At 40.8% G+C, this 23430-nt stretch overlaps 2 protein-coding genes, 1 long non-coding RNA gene and 3 other non-coding genes across 9 annotated transcripts in view; 2 read left to right on the top strand and 4 right to left on the bottom strand.

Moving 5' to 3' along the window:
- Nucleotides 1-23430, top strand: part of LOC145444712 (inactive hydroxysteroid dehydrogenase-like protein 1) — a 186542-nt gene that overhangs the window by 122213 nt on the left and 40899 nt on the right. The window lies entirely within an intron of this gene.
- LOC145444384 (uncharacterized) lies at nt 1504-3608 on the top strand. Of its 3 annotated transcripts, none has more exons than XR_013916666.1 (5): nt 1504-1598; nt 1982-2068; nt 2225-2313; nt 2374-2437; nt 2500-3608. It is a non-coding gene; the product is annotated as an uncharacterized LOC145444384 (long non-coding RNA). The 3 variants fall into 3 exon arrangements; XR_013916667.1 differs by having other exon boundaries at nt 2565-3608; XR_013916665.1 differs by having other exon boundaries at nt 2374-3608.
- Nucleotides 14493-14564, bottom strand: Trnaa-cgc (transfer RNA alanine (anticodon CGC)). Its single transcript has one exon. It is a non-coding gene; the product is annotated as a tRNA-Ala (tRNA).
- LOC145445044 (2-amino-1-hydroxyethylphosphonate dioxygenase (glycine-forming)-like) lies at nt 14836-22931 on the bottom strand. 2 transcript variants are annotated; one of them, XM_080323139.1, is made up of 5 exons: nt 21562-22931; nt 20717-20813; nt 15912-16016; nt 15703-15817; nt 14836-15633 (listed from the first exon to the last, which is right to left on the bottom strand). In XM_080323139.1, exons 1-5 carry the CDS (start codon nt 21573-21575, stop codon nt 15410-15412), a joined length of 555 nt encoding a protein of 184 aa, XP_080179265.1. In that variant the 5' UTR covers nt 21576-22931; the 3' UTR covers nt 14836-15409. The 2 variants fall into 2 exon arrangements, with proteins under 2 accessions (XP_080179265.1, XP_080179264.1); XM_080323138.1 differs by lacking the exon at nt 21562-22931 and adding an exon at nt 21059-21483.
- Trnaa-cgc (transfer RNA alanine (anticodon CGC)) lies at nt 17890-17961 on the bottom strand. Its single transcript has one exon. It is a non-coding gene; the product is annotated as a tRNA-Ala (tRNA).
- Nucleotides 17964-18045, bottom strand: Trnas-gcu (transfer RNA serine (anticodon GCU)). The gene has a single exon. It is a non-coding gene; the product is annotated as a tRNA-Ser (tRNA).

Below are 23430 nucleotides of genomic sequence, written 5' to 3' on the forward strand. Positions count from 1 at the left end.
AGATTTTTAGTGCGCATTTTACCAATATTATTACACCGTTTCTTGAGGCATTCGAGGGCCGCTAGCCGTAGTTTGCTCACCCCGGTGATGTCATAATGGCCTCGGCTGTTGGAATAATATAGCACAGGGGTCACCAACGCGGTGCCCGCGGGCCCCAGGTAGCCCGTGAGGACCAGATGAGTAGCCCGCAAGCCTGTTCTAAAAATAGGCTGAATAGCAGCATTTACAATATTCGTCAGATTATTACCAGTGCGCTTTTAAATACATAGATTGATTGATTGATTTAGCTATTCTTGTTTAAATCACACTAACATGTAACTTACAAATGACAATACATATATATAAACACTTAGGGTGGATTGCACAGATGTCGATTAATCCCTAATCGCCGATTAAACGTCAGTAATCGGCTGGCTTCCGTGGCACAGATACCGATCTGCCACTAATCGGTGAATTTTAATCGGCCAAATGTTATCCGCCGAGCGAGGTGTCTAGAAAGTTAATCGGCTGTGTGCTTCGCGTTGACTGCGGTCCGGGCTGGCTATAGGCACACTAGTATTTGGTATTGAGATGGTGTTAACTGGATGTTCTGACGCGCAGTTGCGGTATTAGCTGAAAATATTGTACTCAGACACTACTACAACTGTTGGCGCATATTATCGGCGTGGGCCTACCACAGCCGATAGTAACTTATGCTATGATTATTGGCCTGGTTGGAATTGGTGGCAACGTCACGCAGGATTTTCTGTTTAATTCCTTAATTATTCTATATAGAAAAGCTCTCATCACGCAGGATTTATTTCAAAAAATGGACAGAGATTCCATATAGGATTATTGGTATGACATTTTTTACAGACTGTACTGTACACTGTACAGAATTCGATAGTATACTTTGGAAATAAAATACGAGGACGGAAAATTGCAACAGACAGGAAAAGTTTAGAATAATTGAATGGATAGAAGAATATTTTGAAACCAAGGAAGACAAAAAGACTGATGGCAAAACAAAAAGATGCGGCCTGAGATGTAATCAGTAAGAAATATGCAGCTATGAATACTGGTTCTGCGCGTGCAGCCGTACAACTGGCCAAATCCAGAATGTATTGAAAAATTTGAAACGAAAAGCAAAAAAGATATATGCATCACGACGCGTCGAACGGCCCGGACCTTCAGATGACGAACTCCTTGGAAAAGGTTTTCAATAGGTAATTTTACTGGCAGTTCTTTAAAATTCGCAGTAGGAGATGTATTGTTTCCATCTGTGTTTATCGTGACTCTCTGCGTGCTTCATACTCACGTTTTCACGCTCGTTTTGAACTGAATAGACAAATTTTGATGATCATGAAAAACATTTTTGTAATGCCCAACAAACTAACCATATCCAGAGACTGTTGCACGTCATCAGCTATACGAAAACGACACATGGGGAACACTGCTCGGCAAATTCCTAATCTGAACCACTCCTTGATCAATCTGCAATTGATTTTTATAGCACTGGTATATTTATTATCACTTTTCTGACCTTATTCCATCTCAAATTGAATGTTTGAAACATCGGTATGACTACGATTGCGTATTCGATAGTCACACGAACAATGGTGAGTGCATTTGGGACATGAACTTTTTTAATATGTTACAACCAACGGCAGAGGAACTTGCATCCAATTTTAACTTGCAACAGTCTGGCTTTGCTACTGTGCAGTGCAGGTGCCTGAGCAGTATCGTTATCCATATTATTGTTAGGCTTGCAACTTGACTTGAAGATTTGACTTCGAGTCAGGATTTCTCATACTGTATGCCATATTGAAGCAGTGACTCGAGTCAAATCCATTCATCCTATTCCAACTCGAATCAAGTCATGATTTTAGTCATCCATCCTTCCTCTGTTTCGCGAGGTTAAGATAAACCTTGAAAAAATAATTTGAAAGTAACTTTTCTAATGTATTTCCAACTAAAATTTTCAAATAAAATGTTTATTCAGATGCATATTCTAAAGATTCAGTTTGCACCTTCATCATCGACGAGGATGTGAACACAGAGGCTGGTTCTTCATGTCACAACAGCGATGGTAAGTTGAGGTACTAATTTGAAATCCATATGAATCGTGTTGGTACTAACATAGCCACACGAATACTTCAAATAGAACATTGTGGGTTGTTTTGATTGACATTAACATTGCTCTATTGAATCAATACAACTGTTGTTAACCATAGTTTTCTTGCAGCCAATGAAATTGCTGCCCTTTCGTTGTTGATGGCGATGTGACGCTTCCTTCAGTTCCCTCGACAGACTTCAGGATAGAACGCCAGACCGGTAAGTGTTAGCATACAATGATGGTGATGCAACCCACAGTTTATTCATTACTACCTTCAGACATGCAAGATGAAACAGTGAACACAAAAAGCTCAACGCCAATTGTCTCGAAAAAGAGAGCCAGGTGTGTTGATGAAAAAATTCTCATTTTAACTATAATGTTGGTGATCAAAATGTGGTGTTCAGAAATGAGCGTCCTGGAAATGGCAAAGGAGCAGCATGATATCAGAATGGAATATTTTGACTTACAGATGCATATCAAGTACCAGAAACTGGAAATGGAAAAAGAACTGCAAAATTGAGAAGATACACCAACGAATCGAAATAGCACAAAAACCAGACTTGGACAACTAGTTAATTGGCTGTATATAATTAGAATAGTAAGTGCAACATGCCAGCAATATATTTTTAACTTAATTTCTGGTTTTGCTGAAAATTCTACAGTAGAACTCTGCAATACTAAGCGAGTTGTGCAGATTCAATTTCCAAATTTTCACATATTCAGTAATCCCTATTCTGATTTAATTGAAAAATAACCACCGTGTCTATGATTCTATTCTAATTTGTAAAAATATGCAGCCATAATTATCATCATAGTCTAATTTTGAAAAGCCGATTTTCTAGTTGTCCAATTCTGACTACAGCATAGGCTACTGGATCTCGTAATAAAAATAATTGACGAGGAATTGAATGTGTGGTTATTGTGTTCAAACACGAGATGAAATACTCGAGACATTCCAGAGAAGTGATTTTGAACAATCTGTCTGCGCTGAAGTCGTGCTCGGTTGTGCCGTCACGTTATCGGTGTCGCTAACCTCCAGGGTATATTCCAATGGATTGATTTGCTCTGTCTTTGACCAATCTACTGGCACTCTCTCTTCTGCTAGGCTCTCTAACATCTGGAGGGTAGCAAGAACATCGAGGTATGGATCCATTGTTATTTTCAGTCGATATTGCACTATATTAATGTAGCTCTCTATAAAACAGGTTGTATTGAATTTTATGGTTGACCAAATTCTTGATAAACTGAAGTGGGGTTCGGCTGTCAACAAACAAGATTACTCGAATGGGTAACAGCAGATAACTTTGCATTGCAAATTGTAACATAAATGTATTACAGCACTTGAGCACATGTATGCATATGACTTATTATATGATAGCATCGTCACATTGCACAACAGTTAGATCCTTGCAATGGCTGAAATTTACTTATACACTCCTGCAGAGCCAATCGTCATAGGTTTGGAGAAATCAAAATCGTATGCAAATGTGTGTGTATGAACTCAATTTGTATGTAATCACATTGGTGAAGCGGCTATCATGACTAATGCATCAATAAACGGAAAATAAAATTATATCTGAACGTATCTATCTAGTTCTAGATATCCCTGAGTAATGAGATAAATGTCCTGCAATATACGAAATTTGCAGTAGAGTTTTTGGCACAGCAATACCGGTATAAGACGATGATTTTGGTACGCTATTCCTACAATACCTCTTTTCATAACCTCAGAACGTTTGTTCTGACGGGTTCTGACGTTCATAACCTTACACTGTGCAGTAGCAACAGTTTAGTTAGCTGCTATACGCACATGACATCCACTAAACATTCATATCCATGAAGAGCGCATCTCTCCGTTATGACGACACACTTCATATCGCCACCGACCGAAAACAGCTGATTGGTAACGTACGTCATTTGCGTCGATTTGCGTCAGTAATCCGCGATAAGATAACTAGAGCCCGACCGATATTGGATTTCTGAGCCGATACCGATAACACCGATATCCAGTACCTCCACCGATAACGCCGATATATTCAGCCGATATTCAAAATATGTGGAATCTAGCTCAAGGCCCATATTTAACACCTCAGAGCATTTATTTCAACAACTTTAAAGCCATTGATATGCTTGAACATGAAATAAATGATTTAGGGGCTATAAAAATATATCAAAAAAGCACCAATCCAGCAGTTGCAGATTACAGTTCACGAAGCACAATTTCTCGGCCCTTTCTCCAAGGAGTGAACTTCTGTGGTCTTCCATAAATGATGTATATAGTACTAAACACAGTCTTCCACTTGGTACCATAGTTAGTGGCACAGCAAGAATTGGAAATCTGTCTTCACTTCGGTTCCACCGCTCCCTTGCAGGGGATCTTTCCTTCAAGGTTTCACTAAATATTGATATTCTTCTGGCAGTGCACCTGGAGCCTTCAGCACACCATTAACAAATAGCTGAAAGAGGATGACCAAATCAACTCAAATTGTCCACATCTGCAACTGGGTCAGATCATGTCAAGTGATCCAGAAAAATTTCAATTTATGCCCCCACCATCTCAGATTATCATGGAAATTGGTATGCTTAGAAAACTTTTCTTTCTGAATTCAGAAAAACAAATTTTATGAAAATCGGTCAAGTAATACTGAAGATGTGGCCGTTCAAAAATTGCTGTTTTTGTGATCGCTCAAGCGGAAAAAATGTCAGAAATTTACACATGTAATTGAAATCTGCTATATTTTGGTCAAATTAGGGTTGTTGAGAGTGACACTTTCACACTTGTTCATTTACATCCTACTTGATACTTTGCCCCCTTCTTTGACACCTGGGGTTGCATTGTCTGACCTTTAACCCCGCGAATCTGTTAATGTCTTCAAAAATCACTCATGTGTGACGCCATTTTTAATTGCAAATATCTTTTGGCTAAGACGTGGTGTCATCAAGTATAAGGTGTCATTGGAAAGCTCTTGGCAAGGACTTTCAAAATCAAAAATAACATTCCTCGCTAAAGAACCATTACACACCGTAAGAGTGCAATGAAACTAACCTGCAAATAGCATGTTTTAATGAAAAATTCTCACATTGCGTACTTATAGAACAAACCGATTTTCAAATATTGAAGGAATTTTTGCTGCACAGTTTGTGGTGAATACACAAAATACTTCATAAACATATAAGAATTCCAAATTAACACAATGATGAGATACAATATTTTTTGTGTCTACACAATAGATTTGAGTGACAATCAGCACTAAGCATGACAATAAACATCAATGTCCTGTGGGTTTTGTAGTTTTTATATTGTGCAGCGATGATTACTTTTCACACATCAGATACATTTATCTTTTATGATATTTTTCCCAACCTCGATCCACTTTCACTTTTGATTCTTTTGACAGTTCATACTGTCCCCGACTATTGACTAAAGAAGGAACGTCTACTGTGCACAAAATGTGCTGGAATGGTGTCCAACAACAGTCTTTATTTTGTGGCCAGTGAAAAAACAGAGATGGACCTTTACGGTGCATGAAGTTAACCAAAGCATCGTTGTTTAGCTTATCCAACTCTATGACCATGCCAATGTACCACTTTTTGTCATAAACCGCGCATACAAATTGGTTTTGAATAATTTCACTTTGAAGGATGTGTTCTTGGTTTTCAGAGTCTTCATTCAATTCAACTTCCAACGCATAGTGCTCATCTTGGCTGACACGTTTTGCTCCTAGCTTTGTTGATGACAATGGCCTAAAATGATGAAAGGCTCGAGTACCTTTGACTGTGGCTGCGAGCTGAAATCGAGTTTCCAGAAAAGATTTTGTAGCATCCAATTCGTCTTTGAGCAAATTTATAAATTTTATTTTTTGAAGATTTGGCACGCAATAAGACATCATTCCTTCCACATTCAAAATCTGATCATTCAGTGGGCGTCTCAGACTTTCCATTGCTGTAGCTCTTTTGACAGTGCCACCAACTCCATCACATGGCGATTTACCATGGCTGGTGGCAAAAAAGGACCAAGCGGCGTCCACTTTAAAGTCATCATTGTGCTTGCACAAATTGTAAAAAGATTTTCTGTTTTTGTACTGCGCAGCACAACCATCGCTAAAATATTCAATATTGTCCAAATCGGGAATTGTTGCTTTGAGAACTTGAATTGTTTTACGCTGAATCAAATAAACCATGACTGCATCATGCAACAACTCTTCGGATAGAAAACAGAGACTAAAATGCAAAATTTCATTGCTTGCAGACTTGTAGTAGCAAACTACTGGGTGCACAGTGCAACTTCGGTGGGTCCAATGATACCCCTGAGCTTCATCCTGAATGTGGAAAGAGTAATTTTCTGCAAAATCCATTAATACAAGAGCTGTTTGATGATCCATATCTTGTTTACGTTTTTTCAAATATAAAGACTGTGAATGCGAAATGTGATGATGTGGTGCTAAATTCGCAAGCCTTTTCAATAATAATTGAATAAACTCAGTTACTGATAAGGTTTGAGTTATAAGATCAGTTCGGTCAACTGACACCCACTGTTTGAAAGAAATTGGTTCATCCACATCTTCAAATTTTGAGTTGAGTAATTCCTGAACTGGTTCAAATCCGGGACAGTTCGAACAACGCTGCAGCATGCAGTCTCTGTTTTCAATATTGCAGACTGACAATTGAAGCAAATCTTTATAAGTTTCTTCAATGTGGGCAGCATGCAACATAAGAACAACGTTTTGATGTATGGTGCAGACACATACTGCATGTGTTCCAGATGATCCTGCACTAACACACCATTTTGGCCTCAATTCACAAAATTTAGTGAATCCAATCTTCACATGCGGGTTTTGCTGTTTAAACAAGGTATACAATTCTTTCAGAGTACACAAAAGTAGACGTTTTTGTTTATACACCTTCTTTTTAATGCTAACTCGGTCTTTCATCCCTGGCATCAACCTGCTGTGTTCGTTGTTTTCAAAAAACTTCACAACTGTTTCAATTGTTTCATCTGAAAGCATCTTCCCTTTTCGTGGTGGTGGTAAAGAAAAAACTCCATTGTCTTTTCGTTGCTCTTTCGCATGTCTCACTAACCTTTCACTTACTCCAAAAATTTCCGAGATTTTCTTTCTTGGCCAATTTTCTGGAGCCATTGTTAAGACTTGAATTTTTTGAGCTCTTGTTGAATTAGGGCTACTGATTTTTTCTTTCATTTCTGATATGATATTTTCAAAAGCAGCTTCATTTTCATATTCCTCTTTTCCCGTCTCTACTAATTCTTGAATCTCATCAACATGTAAAACCGTGGCAAGCTTTGTTCTAACATTGAGATTCAATTCTTCTAATTTTCTTTTGCCGTATCTGATTTTCCGATTACCAGAAAGAGCATGCAGCTTTAGTGGAGATTCACCAACAGCATGAAGACTCTTATTTAGAGATGATAGTGAGGAATCTGCTTCAAACTGTGATTGTATTTCTTCCAACTCACTTCCACTAGTACTCAATGATGTATCAGGATTGCCTTCAAGCTTTTTTTCCATTTTATATCTGCAATTCTTGCACAGTTTCCTGCCCGGAATTATATTCAAGCTACTGTCGTGGTGCTTAATTCGTTTAAACCAGTTCAAAGAAATGATGCCTAGTTGTTTTTTGATAGGTCTTGTGTGGCCTTCAAATACATCACAGCAGGATTTATATGATGCAGAATAAGTGTCAAGAAATTTATACTTGTGAAACGTGCAAATTGTACCAGTAGTCAGAAGATCAGCACCGGTACTAGTATTGATGTTGCATTCTGCTCCAACCCGGATTTTCGAAGCTCTCGTTCTTCATCATTTAGATCATCCAGTGACACTAATTTTTGCTTTTGATATCGGTAGGCCTTTATGTGACAAACAGCTTCCAAAACAGAGCCTATACTACAAGTATCCATACTACAAACATAAGTCTTAATCCAATACCGTGCAGCCTGTAAAAGTAAAATTGTAATAACATTTCAAAATACAAATATTTTTTCAACACTTTTTTACAACAAATTTTTCTAATATAATGATTCTTTAGCGAGGAAAGTTATTGTTGATTTTGAAAGTCCTTGTCAAGAGCTTTCCAATGACACCTAACACTTGATGACATCACCTCTCAGCCAAAAGATATTTGCAATTAAATATGACGTCACACATGAGTGATTTTTGAAGACATTAACAGATTCACGGGGTTAAAGGTCAGACTATGCAACCCCAGGTGTCAAAGAAGGGGGCAAAGTATCAAGTAGGATGTAAATGACCAAGTGTGGAAGTTTCACCCTCAACAACCTCAATTTGACCAAAATATAGCAAATTTCAATTACATGTGTAAATTTCGGACATTTTTTCCGCTTGAGCGATCACAAAAACTGCAATTTTTGAATGGCCACATCTTCGGTTGTGCTCGACCGATTTTCACAAAATTTGTTTTTCTGAAATCAGAAAACAAAGCTCTGTAATCATGCCAATTTTCATGTCGGCTCGAGATGGTGGGGGATATGGCTTGGATCACTTGACATGATCTGACCCAACTGCTCCACCCATCCCCTTGCCCTTAGGCCTTGACCATGACCAGCATTTCAACAATCAATTGATCAATAATAGTTGGCCAATGTCAGCATGGAATCAAATATTTTCGTATCAATTATTGGCTTTACTCCACGTTTGCTTGATTTTCTTTCCCTCTATGCTCGCATATTTCCTATCATGGTGGCCCCGCAGGCCTCAGTCAGACGAACTTCATACATTACTGGTATAAATAGCTCTGTTGGTCTTGATACCGAACCAATAGCACTATCTACAGAGAAACATTTCGACGCGACGCTTTTCTCTATCATCACGAGGGTCAGTCCAGCATGATTGAAGTTCTCATTTTTCTTACTGATTGAAATCTTCTGCAGACAACTATCCATCCAGCTGCTCTCTGTCTTCATGGTGATCGATTACTGCAGGGGGATTCCCACGAAGTCAGTGGGGCATAACGGTGGCTAGTTATCTAAAATATTTTTCAGATAGGCACGCCTACTGCCTGTATGCAGTATGCATTATATGCAGCTTGGCCATTTATTTTTATAATTTACCGTCCTCACGTCTTCTATCGACTTCTCTGACTCCCTGCCACCATGTTGTGACGTCACTAAAATGGCCGATATTTTTTTACCTTCAATGGCCGATACCGATATTTCTCTCCAAGCGTGATATCGACTCGATATTATCGGCAAGCCGATAATCGGTCGGGCTCTAAAGATAACTCACAGGCGAATCCGTATCTGTACCACAGAGTCACCAGGTGACCTTGCTCGCTGATTAAATTATCGCCGATTAAGGCAATCGGTGATTACTTTTCAATCGGCATCTGTGCAATCCACCCCTAAAATGATGATATCAAATATCCTAAATTACAATTAGTAATATGCCAACATGTAATAGAATCACAAGATGTCGAAGACGTATAGGATTCGGCGCACTGCCTATACAGGCGGCATAGCGGAATGCCATCCACAGTCTTCTTGAAATGGCGGGGGGTTCCGTTATGGTAGCTCGACTTCCAGGACAATGACAAAGTATAGTAAACAACATTATTATTCGGTTCCAGATAGCCATGACGTACTTGCAGACATCTGTACGCCCACTATGTATTGCATCTTTTGACACAGCTTGTTTCTTTTACACTCAACGCAGTTAGGTACGGTACACTGTTTCTAACTTGCTGTAAACGTTGCTGCCTTCCAGTATAATGAAATCTGTCATGTCTGGAGGCTGAACAGTTGGAGATTGAAATTGTAATGCTGCAAAATGACCTCCACCTCAAAGCCCGCCAGGCTACAGCAAACTTTTGGTACCATGTTGACATGGAAAAGTACAGTTGTGTATGCGCACTGCGCAGCAGCTATGAAGGTTGCAAGCGTGTTTGGTTCAACTTATCGTTGTGAATCAGCCTTTTCGGACATGAACTTGATCAAAAACAAACACAGAACATATGCACACCTTGAACACTCACTCAGAGTTGCAGTGTCAAGCTACATATACCAGAGTACAGCGCACTATAGTTGATAGCATGCAGCGCCAGGCTTCCCACTGACTGATATAGAAAAAGATAACATGATGTCCGGTTTAAAGTGTGACATGATTTATTTTAAAATTTGATTTGACTGTTGTTGTATAATTAATACCAACATGGTGCGAAGTCATTCATGATTTCTTAAAAAATCTAAGCGGCTAACTATAGTTGATGTTTTGATTTAAAAGACTCTCTTAGAAGTCTTACCGCTGTGTGATTCCTGCCCAGTGCTATCAATATAAAAGCGGAAATTCAGTCTGGTACATGTAAACGGCGGGACTAAATGGTGGCCGTCGCTTCGATCAGTACCCAAGAAGTAGCTCTTGGTTGCAAAAAGGTTGGTGACCCCTGAATATAGCATATACTATCATTACAACCGTACATGAATTTATTCGATAAATATGATTATCTGATAAGGAAGATGAGGCTAAACATGCAATTTAATATATGTTCGTCGAATGTGTAATATAGTTCAATGTATTATAAAACGTTCCAGTAAAACCGCACAAACAGACTTCTCGCCTTCGCAGTTCGCACCCGTTCTGTCGATCGCGTGACCGGAGCGTCGGAAGCACACAATTACGTTAATCACAATCATACTTCTCTTGATCTAAAGATCACAAGGGAAACCAACACATAACGCAAAGATGTGACTTCAAATGTGGAAATCAAGTGAACAATTCTAGCACAGTGTATATATGAAACGGCAAACTTCCCCTTGGTCTGAAGATCGTACGGGAAGTCAGGTCAACGTGATAAATGTGGAAACGAAAAAACTAATACGCAGTGTACACACATCGATACATCAAATTGAAAGTTAAATTTCGACATATGGCTGTGAGTTATCGATGGGAAGGAGAATCATTTGGTCTTCCTACCCCCGTGTTATATATGGATCACATAACCAAATTCAAAGCTTTTGAGTGTAACCCCGCAGTGTAGGCCATACAGGACTGTCTGGCCAATAGGCTAATTGTGAATCAAATAACACGACTCGTCCCTCGGATAGGCTACGCCCAAATATTATAAACAGGACATCGCTCGTAGCGCGATGAATTCTTTTGCTGTTGCAAGAAAGTCGGCAAATATTGCATACATATTAAAATGTTGCTCTGGTGCCGTCGAGACCCAGAATTATAACTTTTGCGACCCATACTTTAAGAGCCCCTTCTATAAAGTGACCCGACTCTTTGATTCACATGTATCCTAGTGATATCCTCATCTCGTTTCCTACTACTATGTGTTCCCAGAATAGCAGTTATTATATATTCTCTTCTTATCTGTAGAATCGAAGCCACGAGCAAGTCGGCTGTGCAGGCCGCTCCACGTCAGTAAATTTTTGATTGGGATTAGTTACGTGTCATCACCATGGGTGGGCGAATGGCTCAATTAGTTAGATCGTCGTACTATTAACGCTAATGACGCGGGTTCGATCCCCGCACTGGCCAGTTTAAGCATATAATATTTTTCTATTACATAATAACAGTTACATTCACGGTATCGCTGGGATGCAAAACCTGATGCATGGCCGGGAACAGAGTTGGTCAGCTAACAAGATTTCATATTTTTCCAATCATATTAACATTAGATCCATTAGATTAGCATTAGCATCACAGTTTCTTCCAAATTAGACTATAATTAGAATTATAGCTACACAGGTTTTTTCGAAGTAGATTGGAACTAGAATATAGGTGAGCAGTTTTTTTCCAAATTGGAATAGAATTAGAATAACTGAATTCGCGAAAACTTGGATCTTGAATCAAGTTCAGTTCGTAACAAATCAGATTCTATTCCCATAAGCAGGATATTGGTTGATGTATGTACTTGTACGTGCAGCAAGCTTGGCTTGCACTTGTTTCGCACTATACAGATAACATGTAGTATTTTCAGGAAAACCAGACATTGGATTATAATTAAAATCAGGCTAAAGTTAGTGCTGTAAGAGTTTTACTAGCACTGGATTTAGTTAAATTTGATATCTGGGCGTCGATGAAGGAAGTTCCTATCTTGTTTCTTAGAAATGTAAATTAACTGAATAAAATTGAAATTAACCTTACCAACAACAATAAAAGTTTCTGTCTGTCCGTCTGTCTTTTTCTATATTGATTGCAATTAATTTGGACGGCAATACACGTACTTCATTAATATTATATATTGGGCACACAATTTAGTAATTTTTTAAATAACATAATAATTCAATGACTGTTTCAATGCCTTTTTAATATAATACTATAATATAATACTGCAATGCACAATCATTGCTATTAGGAATCAGATTTTTGAAGAATTAGGTTGACTCACTTGGTAAATAAAAATTTAATAAATGTTTTCAATACAATATCCATTGCAGTAAATTATTTATTGAACTCGAAGACTTTTCGGGTGCCTCTTTTCAAGAGTTAACGGCACATTGAAGGGATTTAAGCAGAATGAAAAGCAAAACCAGAACGGCAAAGTATGACGCAACAATGAGAAATTACATACCATGAAGTCCGCAATGTAACAATGGCAACAATAACTAACTTTGAACTGTACGGTAATAAATGTGTAATTTCTGAGTAGATTTAGAGGAATGTTGGAGTCGGAATTCTGAGAATACATTATTTGGAAACGGAGTGTTTAAAGTTTCAGTAGTCAGCGTCGTTATATTGAAAATGCCTGGAGTCGGAGTTGGTGGTAAATTGAACCGCCGTCACAGCCCTTCCCGGTCCTCCATACACACGAAGCGTGCGCTCTACCAATGAGCTACGTGTCGGAGCGACGAGTATGGTATTCGAGCGCACGGAGCCACCTGTTCTGTGTGGACGAGTTCAAAGATGCCGACTATTGAACCAGAGATCTTATATTTGCGAAACGTGGGTTTGAGTTAGGTCTCCGAGCAACGAAGATTACATTCTAACCAGGGATTTGGAGCAGGCGTAAATCTTTAATTCCTCCTGCGTTAGCTCCAGAGCTTTCTTTTATCATAAATTATGTCTAGCTCCAGCTCCCGAGCTCATTGATACCACTGCTCCGGTTCCAGCACCTGATCTCTGGATGCCTGAGTGAAACTATCAAATGGGTCAGCCAGTATCATCGGCTGCAGCTATGAACATGCCAGTGTTCTACTATAGAAATTAAACATGGAACGGCAACGACCGATTTTGCAGCTTCGTTCCGCTTCGCCTGGGCTGGAGTGGAGAATTGTTTTGCGTAAGCGACTGTAGGATTTCTGGCAATCTAAAAGCTATCTTCCCGAGCGCAGAAATTATTGAATCTGGTCTTGATCGAAAGCTACTGTTGCGCCGATTCCGAAATGATAAATTATAATAATTATCAGGCACTGATCCACCTAGAATCCGTCCTCCAAGTCTGAAATACCGGCATTGTTCGAACAATCGGAGAGTCGCAACGGGTCATTGTTATGGTCATTGTGATGCGGTTACCCAATTGTTCTAAACAATGCCGATATTTCAGACTTGGAGGACAGATTCTAGGTGGACCAGTGCCCGTTCAATATTTTAATTGATATTTTCGGAATCGGTGCAACAGTAGCTTTCGATCAAGACCAGATTCAATAATTTCTGCGCTTGGGAAGATAGCTTTTGGATTGCCAGAAATCCTACAGTCGCTTACGCAAAACAATTCTCCACTCCAGCCCCGGCGAAGCGGAACGAAGCTGCAAAATCGGTCGTTGCCGTTCCATGTTTAATTTCTATAGTTCTACTATCAAATCCCCAACAACGTGATTGGCTAGAACAGGTGACTCAAATGAGGCAACAATTCTACGAAGGGTTGCTGTGAAATTATGTGAATTCAACCATAGTAGTAGAATAGCATCTTATGAAATTCATCGGCGCCTGATTTCCAGATCCTTGCTGCCACTCCGGCTAAAAAGACCTGATTCTAACCCCCTGCACAATGGATTGACAGTCCATCGCTTTAACCACTCGGCCATCCCGTCGTGATTCTTGGCCCGCAATGCGACATAGTGCGGAGCCACGCAACACTAAAAAATTCACTTGTCCTAGAGTAATTTAGTTTCCAATAGGTGAAGACGCCGGGTATTGAACCCGGTACCTCACACGTGCGAGCCATGCGCACTACCACCGATCGTACTACTTCCCCTAGCGACGGACATCGGATTCGAACTCACGGGTGTGGCCTGGTTCTATGCCCACATTGCCCGCAATTAGATTTGTCCGATTCGAAGTCAACTGAAATGTCCCGATTTTTCCTAACCAGTCGGCCATTCCATTATGTTGGGCTCTAGGTCAGCAATTAGGACTATTGTTCGTCATCCGACATGAAGAAAAAAATATTTGTCCCAACAGTATAGTTTCAAAACGAATGGGGACGCCGGGGATTGAACCCGAGACCTCACACATGCGAAGCGTGCGCCCTACCACTGAGCTACGTCCCCACAGAATGACTCGTGAACCCACGCCACAATGAGGAATCAGTTCATCATCTTCACCAATTAGCCACCACTTAGCACCAGCATAAGATCCGGTGCCAAAATTGGGGGGGTGCGGCAGTTACGGTCCTGACGGTGCGAAAATATAGTTTCTTCAATATGCTCCAAATATTTCGTTTGTTCTCGATGTAATAAAAATCCATTGGTCGCTCAGCCTTCAACTTCTTCACGCGAGTCACGTTTCGTTGAAAAGTCTTCAGTTAGGCCAAACGTTGTAACTGTTTATTCGATGATTACTTATCCGCTGTATAAACACAGAAGTAGCCCACGCAATTATTCGCACACGGAATGTAGCCCATCGAAAATAAAGATTTTGACGCCCCAGGTTTACCCTATAGGCATTGTTCTTTTGAGCTGTATGCATCTAGTTTGGAATTATATGATCTAAAATCCAAGTTCACAAACTTTCCCAAGTTCTGACCATTAACCAATTAGCATTGTGTCATCTTGCTCTTCATATTTGTTCACTGCATATTTAGATCGAAAAATAACACCTGCCTCGCTCTCTCTCTCTCTCTCTCTCTCTCTCCTGAGTGAGTCAGAAACCAACAAGTTTAGAGTTGAAAGATAAGGGAATTCACGTTAATGTTTCAAACGCTTCCAAACGTTTATATTTCCATTTGTTGCAATGCTCGTGCCCTGCGAGCAGTAGTCCTATATGCGACATGCGTAGATCGCATACACGAACTGACATAATATTCCATTCATTAATAAGATACATGATAACCGATTTAACGATCAAGTCACATCGGCTTGAATAGCTTACATATATCATCGCGAGGTTGGGTCCATCAGTTTTTAACGCAGCCGGATACTCGAATCAGATATTTTTTGCAAAGGCTCTTATACCAATCAAGAGAACGCGTTTCCTTGTCAATCACTTTTGCCATATCGTCCCACTTTCGAACTTGCGTGATTGCTTGGCAAAACGGCAAGGCCTCAAACAGACTTGCTTCTTCCTCCGTCATCGGGCCACCCTGATCAATAAGGGTACGTTTGCTTGTCTCTGACAGACCTAAATATGTCTCCCGATAAAGAGAGTCAGTAACATCAACAGTAATATCAATATTTCGTGATGAGTTACCGTTATAGTAGTCCTGTTCTCTTTTGACAAGATAACGTTTCGCGTTGACGTGGTATAACGCGGGAGAGGCGACAGACTCGGGAAATCCATCATCAATCAGATACTGATATCCGGTCTAAATACCCAGTACAGGGAGTTACTAAGGTGATGTAGGCATATACATACCATTTCCTGTTCAGATATGCGTGACGGGAATAGGTAGATCTCACCAGGTTGTGTCTACCGACTGTTATCTTCCACTGAGTTTGCGGTTGGTGGCTTTGCTCAACTTCAAGCACATGTCCGAGGTCGTGAAAAAATGCCCCGAGAATGATCTGTGATTATAAAATGTGGTACCTTAGAAATGATCTAAAATAATCCAATTCGAGTGTTTCAACAGTAAGAAAGTAAAGTGGGGCCTGGATTGAATCGGGAACCATTGCGCACCGTGCTACGAATAAGTGGAATTCCAGCAGGGTACAATGGATACGCACACGTGTAGGAACTCGTTTCCTACTGAGTAGTTAACTAACTACGTAACTCTCATTTCGATACTGAGAACGCCAGACAAGTACAGTTACACTCAATCTGTAATCACAACAACAATAATATGAACATGCTCTCTGACTGGCACCTTTTGAGCGTGCAAGTCAGAGCGGTACGAATGTATCAGAATGTTAATATTCGAACGGTAACGCGTCAGGAATAAGCGTAATACATTTGTGAGTCACCATCGCTTGGATATAGTTTGTAGGTGTATTATGTGCAGCTACACCACCCCCCACCATATCGTGACTAGCCTTTTCATGCTCGGAATCGAGGGGGCACGTTAATCATTCTTCCGAAGCGAGTCTTCATCTGCTTGTTGCGCGTATACGTCGTGTCATCCTGTTCACGTTGGGAGCTTTCGGGTGATCGTTGCTCATGATCTGGAGATGGTATCGAACGATCACGCAAGGGCGGTCTACCTCTTGTAGGTGGTTGCGCCGCCACGAATGGATGCTCTTTGTCAATGTAGGCTGGCTTGAGTCTGTCCGCCGAAACAAGTTCTTCGCGCAAGCCAATCCTCAGTCTGAAGACCTTCTCTCTTGGGGAGATTACCTCGTATGGTCCGTCATACGGTCTTGTCAGCGGGTGCCCATGTGCGCCTCTTCGCACGAAAACGAATTTACTGTTTGATAAGTCCGAAGTCACATGAGCTGATGTGTTTCCATGAGACGAGGTAGGGGTTGGGCGCAAACTTCCGGCAGTTTCTCGGAGGCGGTTAAGCAGTGGATTGTAGTTTGTAACGGTCTCAGGCGTGGCCATGAAATCTGCTGGCACTGCTATTGTCTCACCGTACACAAGCTCCGCCGAAGTCGACCCTAGGTCCGCTTTTGGCGTGGTTCGAAGTCCGAGTAAAACCCACGGTAGCTCGTCTACCCAGCCTGGATGCGTGCATCGAGCACGCAAGGCAGCCTTCATAGAACGGTGGAAGCGTTCCACCAGTCCGTTGGCTTGGGGATGGTACGAAGTGGTCCTGTGAAGTTTGGTGCCAAGAAGTTCACAAACTGCGTCCCATAGTCTGGAAGTGAACTGAGGCCCTCGGTCAGATGACATATCTGCCGGAACGCCAAATCTCGCCACCCAATTATACAGCAGTGCGCGGGCACATCCGGCGGCGGAAATGTCGGAAATCGGTATGGCTTCGGGCCACCTGGTGAACCTATCGACAATTGTGAGGAGATACGAGTATCCCCGCGAGTGAGGCAAGGGGCCTACGAGGTCGATGTTCAGATGACTGAAACGCCTTTCCGGAACACGAAACATTTCAAGAGCACGTCGGGGTTACCAATGTAGGAACTCGTTTCCTACTGAGTAGTTAACTAACTACGTAACTCTCATTTCGATACTGAGAACGCCAGACAAGTACAGTTACACTCAATCTGTAATCACAACAACAATAATATGAACATGCTCTCTGACTGGCACCTTTTGAGCGTGCAAGTCAGAGCGGTACGAATGTATCAGAATGTTAATATTCGAACGGTAACGCGTCAGGAGTAAGCGTAATACATTTGTGAATCACGATCGCTTGGATATAGTTTGTAGGTGTATTATGTGCAGCTACACACGCAGTTTATCACCTTACCGCTTAGACAGCCCAGACAGCCCTTCGTGTCAGGTGACTTATTGAGAAATAATGTGAAAACGCATCATGAAAATGAATGGAGACGCCGGGGATTGAACCCGGGACCTCACACATGCGAAGCGTGCGCTCTACCACTGAGCTACGTCCCCCACGACGAGGATGGGATTCGAACCCACGCGTGCAGAGCACAATGGATTAGCAGTCCATCGCCTTAACCACTCGGCCACCTCGTCGCGCGTGTCTATCGCTAAAGCGTTATTGACCCAATTCGCCATACGTTATTCAACTTTAAATGTTTTCCTTGCGATTAGCGTGATTTGCTTTCGTGTAATTTATTTTGACTTTCTCCACGACAACCGTAGCACGCCAGGCATCTCCTACAATTAATATTGGTGGCGTTCGTGGTCATGAATACATGTTATCAAAACACATTCACCGGTTTATTACAAATAACAGAAAAGGGCATCGTCGCATTAAATGAATTCAAATAAAATATGTTGAAATAATCCATTTCTGTATTTACGAATGTCGTGTAGTGTATATTGAGAACATATAATACCACGTATATTTTGGGTAAAACGAGTAATCGCATTTTCTAAAAGGGTCATATATATAAAATGGACAAAAACGCCCCAATAAAATTAATATCTAGTAGTGGAAGGCAACATGCCAGTGCGCTTTAAATCACAGCCAAATGTAAAATGAAGTAAGACTTCACTTCGGTTGATATCTCTATCAACATATACGCATATGGGAATGTATCATATTTCGAGTGACAGGTATCCAGAATTATAATTGCATGCAGCGCATAGAATTCTCCTAATTCTCCTAATTAATCAATTCAGCAACGTGTTAAAGACATTTCGGTACGAATATTCGCTAAGATTTGAGAACGGTTCTTAACCGGAGGTGCAAGCATGTGTTTGATTAGAAGACTACTCAAAGTCGTTTCACTACCCTCCTATTGTTTCATTATATAACAATCTTGTGTATTGATTTGATTTAGAAAATGATGATGAAGCTAATTTTCAGGAGGGGGCTGTAGTACAACTTGACTTCGTCTTGCGACTCCAGAAGCCCTTAGACTCGCACGGTTGCAGAATTAGTCTGTAAGCTTTCTAATCATTGATTTAAATTATGACAAGATGATCGCCAAAATCATTCTCAGCCACTGACTGATTGTAAGATGGAAGTCATGTTTTTCACATTGTGCTTGAGGCAGGGGTGACCAACCAGTGGCCGTACAGAACATGCGACAGAAGAAGAAAAAAAATTGCGGTCGTCAACGCATAATTAAATTAGCGTGTGTTGACGGGCGTCAACATGATATTCGAATGAAATATTCAGATCACACAGTTTGAGGAATTTCAACTCAATTTCTAAAATTTCGTCGTGACTTGATTTTTCGAGCCCCACAGTAAAAATACAAACTGTAGAGGAAGAGGAGGCGTTGGAATCGTGTGCGTCTCGCGAGTGAAAGTTTTTATGGTACGCTTGGGCGATTCCTATTTATATTTTTGACTGTACCGACAATCCTGGGGAGGTCAAGAAATGCAACAAAGTGAAAACCCGAATATGCATTCTAATTTTTTTGTGCCCAAAATTTTCGAAGAAACCCATCCATCAGCTGTACCGGTAAGTCTGATCACGAGGACTGATAAAGGCTAATATTTGATAGTAATATGTGCAACTACCAACATTATCGACGAACTCTCCACGCGAGTAAGCAACATACGTTTTCACAACACTAGCGATTTCGGTAAGCCTATGGAGTTTTCTGATTGTGCAATTTGAAACTTGTATTCGCAAGGTATTTGTAAGATAAACCAATATGGAACCACAAGGGCTGTCTGCGATGCTCAGTCCCCACTAAGCAATTAATTAGCATGAATATATTGGCGTCCAGGTGGGCCATTACGACTGCCCGCGGGGAAGCGGCCCGACGTTAAATATGTAATAGAAATGCGCCGTGAATAGCGAAAAGGTTGAACACCCCTGTACTATAGAATGTCGTCCAGCAACTTCATAATTATATAAATAATACAGGCAATTGGTGCGTTCACTTCCCGTTGATTTTATACCCTTGAATTGAGACCCAAATGAAGGATTATGCCACAAAGAAGCAGTGCCAACTACGCCACCAAAGTGTTATAGGTTATGAACGCATCTACTTGAGGCTCATTAGATTTTAACCTTGAATGAATTGAAGGATGGGGGCGTACGCGAAACTATCGTTATCGGTTAGTTGAGGAGAAGCCAAGGAGAAAAGTTTAAGAGCCATTTGATTAGAGAGATGACTTATGTGTAGGCTATGCCATATACCTATCCTGAGGCCAGGTGAAAACTGAACAGTCCCATCTGAAGGCACTTGGAAACCATCAACGGCGCAGAACTTGTGAAATATGAGCACGATTAAAGATTATGGTGTGGAAAACAAAAACATAGTAGTAACTCCACCATCACTCTTGTCCCGTTAGTTTAACGGGCGTACGGAGATGAATCTGTGAGTTATATCCATAGTTGAAATCAATCTTCTCGGAGTCGAGTGCTCAATGAATCAGGTGTTGACAGTGTGATCGCCTTTTGGGTTTGAATAAGAGCTAAGTCATTTTTATACACTTGTATTACTGTTGTGTCAAGTCAGACACCTCGATTGCGAAGTAAAAGTGGACCTTTTGATAGAGTGCTTTTCCGTACCCGGCGCGGTGAATCTTGCAACTAACTCAACGGCTATAGCATCTGAATATTACCGTCAACTAAACACAAAAACTTCCTGTCAATATCAATATCGAGGCCGAGTTCACAACAATAACCAACAATACACCAGTTTGCGAGAGAACGCATGCACGCACATCACCATCTGTTGCGCAGGCCCTCATTTGCCCCAGGTATATAGCTATATACCTCATCGGAAGCTCCGTTTTCTTCGGCGAGTGCAGCGATTTGCAGGGAATGCTCCAACAGAGTGATTTCTTCGCCGTCGTACTTCACGTTGGCCCACCTGAAGCCGATGTAGCAATAAAATGCCGCCGATATAAGTTTCATTTACACTTTCCGCATTTTGATTTGATAAATACGCCAGTATGGAATAGCAACAATTTCTAATGCTGAACTGATCTATTTCACCTTGATATTACTACGAGCCATGTTACAAATAATTTCAGTTTGAATGCATTGTCATAGATGAAGGACTGTTCCCAATCGTACAGTACATGCTATTGAAAATCATACACACTCATACGATACCTCTCATATTTTGCGAATACTTCGTTTATAGCGTGATCAATTTGCTCTGTCGAGTTCATTCTGTCACGAAACACAAACCTGCTTCCGCACACCTGATGCTACTTCAAATGCATAACTGCACTGTGTGCCGTCTGGCTATAGGGATGGATTGCACATGAGTGTAAATATTCTGACGCGGCAATATTTGCAAATTTCATACTTCAGAGTCGATGCCCCATGACTCAGCAAACACAGGCTGTTTCCGGTGAAAGTCAATTATCATGTCAGGTGACTTTGAGCAGTTTGTGAACGCCGGTCCTCAATTTTCAAATAAGTCGCAATCCTAAGCACTCCATATTGTTAAGAGTATGGAGAGCATACCGCTGGCTAGCCGGCTAAACTCCAACTATACTCAATGAAGAAATGCTATTTAAACGTCGGAATTTACAAATTCTTCTATGGAATTGGTCATGAATTAACATCTGTGATTGTGGAATGTGGATATTGCATCAGGTGATATTTACCCGCCCAGCACCATAATCAGTAAATGATGACGATCCAGAGCACTTCGCTACACACATGTGCTTCTTCATGTGAGAATGCCGGCAAATATTACAAGAATGAAGACTCACGATGCCTTACGGACATGATTTTCACTTGCTTTTGAAGCTCTGTCATGCGGTAGAAACTCGTTCAGGAAAGCGATAAAACTAAAAACAAAATTCCATGTGTAGGCTCGTGGCGATTCGCCCAATGTCTTTATACCTCTAACATAAAAGTAAAATAATATTGTATTCCATTGAGGTGTCGTCTATAGCCGCACACTACACAAGAACACTTAGCGGTGGTAATTGAATTAAAGTATGCAGGTTACTCCCCGATGAGATGCACTAGTTTGCTTTCAACCTACGCTGCGCAAGTGCCCATATTTAGATGACATGTCGACGTAGAAAGCATATATCAAAGTGGCCTGGAAGCTAGTACTATAGTTGTCCATACCACCTCTTTCGGATATCATCAAAAGAGGGAAACGCTAGTTAGGGTCGGGTGGCTGATTTGGACTTATTAATTTAATGGGTTAAGAGCCAGTGATTTAAATTCAAGTCTGCGGAAGCGAGTGGCGCAGTGTCGAAGGTTTATCTGGCCTCCTCACCACTGATTCCGCTGTAAATAAAGCGCCTTCAGAAGCCCAGGAACCAGAGATCAGAAACCAGACCAGAGACCAGAAAAAGTACGCAAAAAAAGCGGAAAGACCTCAATAGACTCAAACTTATGAAATTACTGTGCGGGCACAAATGACCCAAGTGTTGATATTGATAAAAGCCAATTGCGTTAATAAAACAAACAAAATACAAGTCAGTCGGTTTCATTAATGAAAAGTCCGTATTTCGAGTTGTAGAGAAATTCTCCCGACCGCCGCCGCTCGCTATTTTTTGATTGAAGTCTCATAAAATTTTTGAAACTCGCCAGCCTTTGGAGTTGGTTTTCATCCTATTATGGATTATCTGGTTTCAAGTTTCATTACATCGGAAGCGTACCCACTGCACAATGTGCACTCGCTTTCTCAATAGGAGATACCTTTTGTTGCTCTTGCGCTAGTCCATACTACGTATCTGTGTAATCCAAATTCATACATCCAAAAAGAACTGTTTCCACAGCTCCACCGCTCGGCACGGTGCGTTACGTGATCTCCGCGCGAGTTACAACTCGAGACACGATTATGCCCCGTGGGATTGCTTATCACCACAAACTATAACACAAAACCAGAAAGAAACCAACGTTCGTTCAAGTTCAACATTGATATTTGTTCAACCGAAAGAATTCTTCCTTGCGACTATTTATGCTTAACTTAATTAAATACACATGAGGTCACGGAGCGTCATGCATCCGCTGAACTGATTTTGTTGTTGTAATAATCCGAATCAATACAGTGCCTAATGACGTACGCTATCACGTTTCAAGGAAGGTGAGGAGTGAGGACTTATTATTGCATTCACTTATGCGATGACGCAATGTCGCACTATATTGTTGAGGCAGACGACAGATCTAGCTGTTATTCTGAAATATGTGAATTACGCCTTATCGTATACTTGCGAGATCACGGTTAAAATTTGAGACCCGGGGGCCAAGATATCAAGTTGAATCTCTATATATGGTGAATACCTTCTCTGCTTTCGGATTTGCGAAGCGGAGTTTTATACATTGTCATCGATATCTTCATGTTTAGGTAGCTCTATTACGTCGCCTAATAAACTAATAACTATATAATAGCATATAAATTAGTCATCATTGGTATTGTAAGAGAAGTTAGGTCGTTAAATTTCTACTCAAGTATGCAAGTAGAAGTAGCTATTTTCAAGTAAGTAAACAAGAAAGTATTCTAGGTCCTTTTT

The sequence above is a fragment of the Botryllus schlosseri genome, chromosome 8 (assembly GCF_051294905.1).
Source record: "Botryllus schlosseri isolate E-star chromosome 8, Bs_hap1, whole genome shotgun sequence".
NCBI lineage: Eukaryota > Metazoa > Chordata > Ascidiacea > Stolidobranchia > Styelidae > Botryllus > Botryllus schlosseri.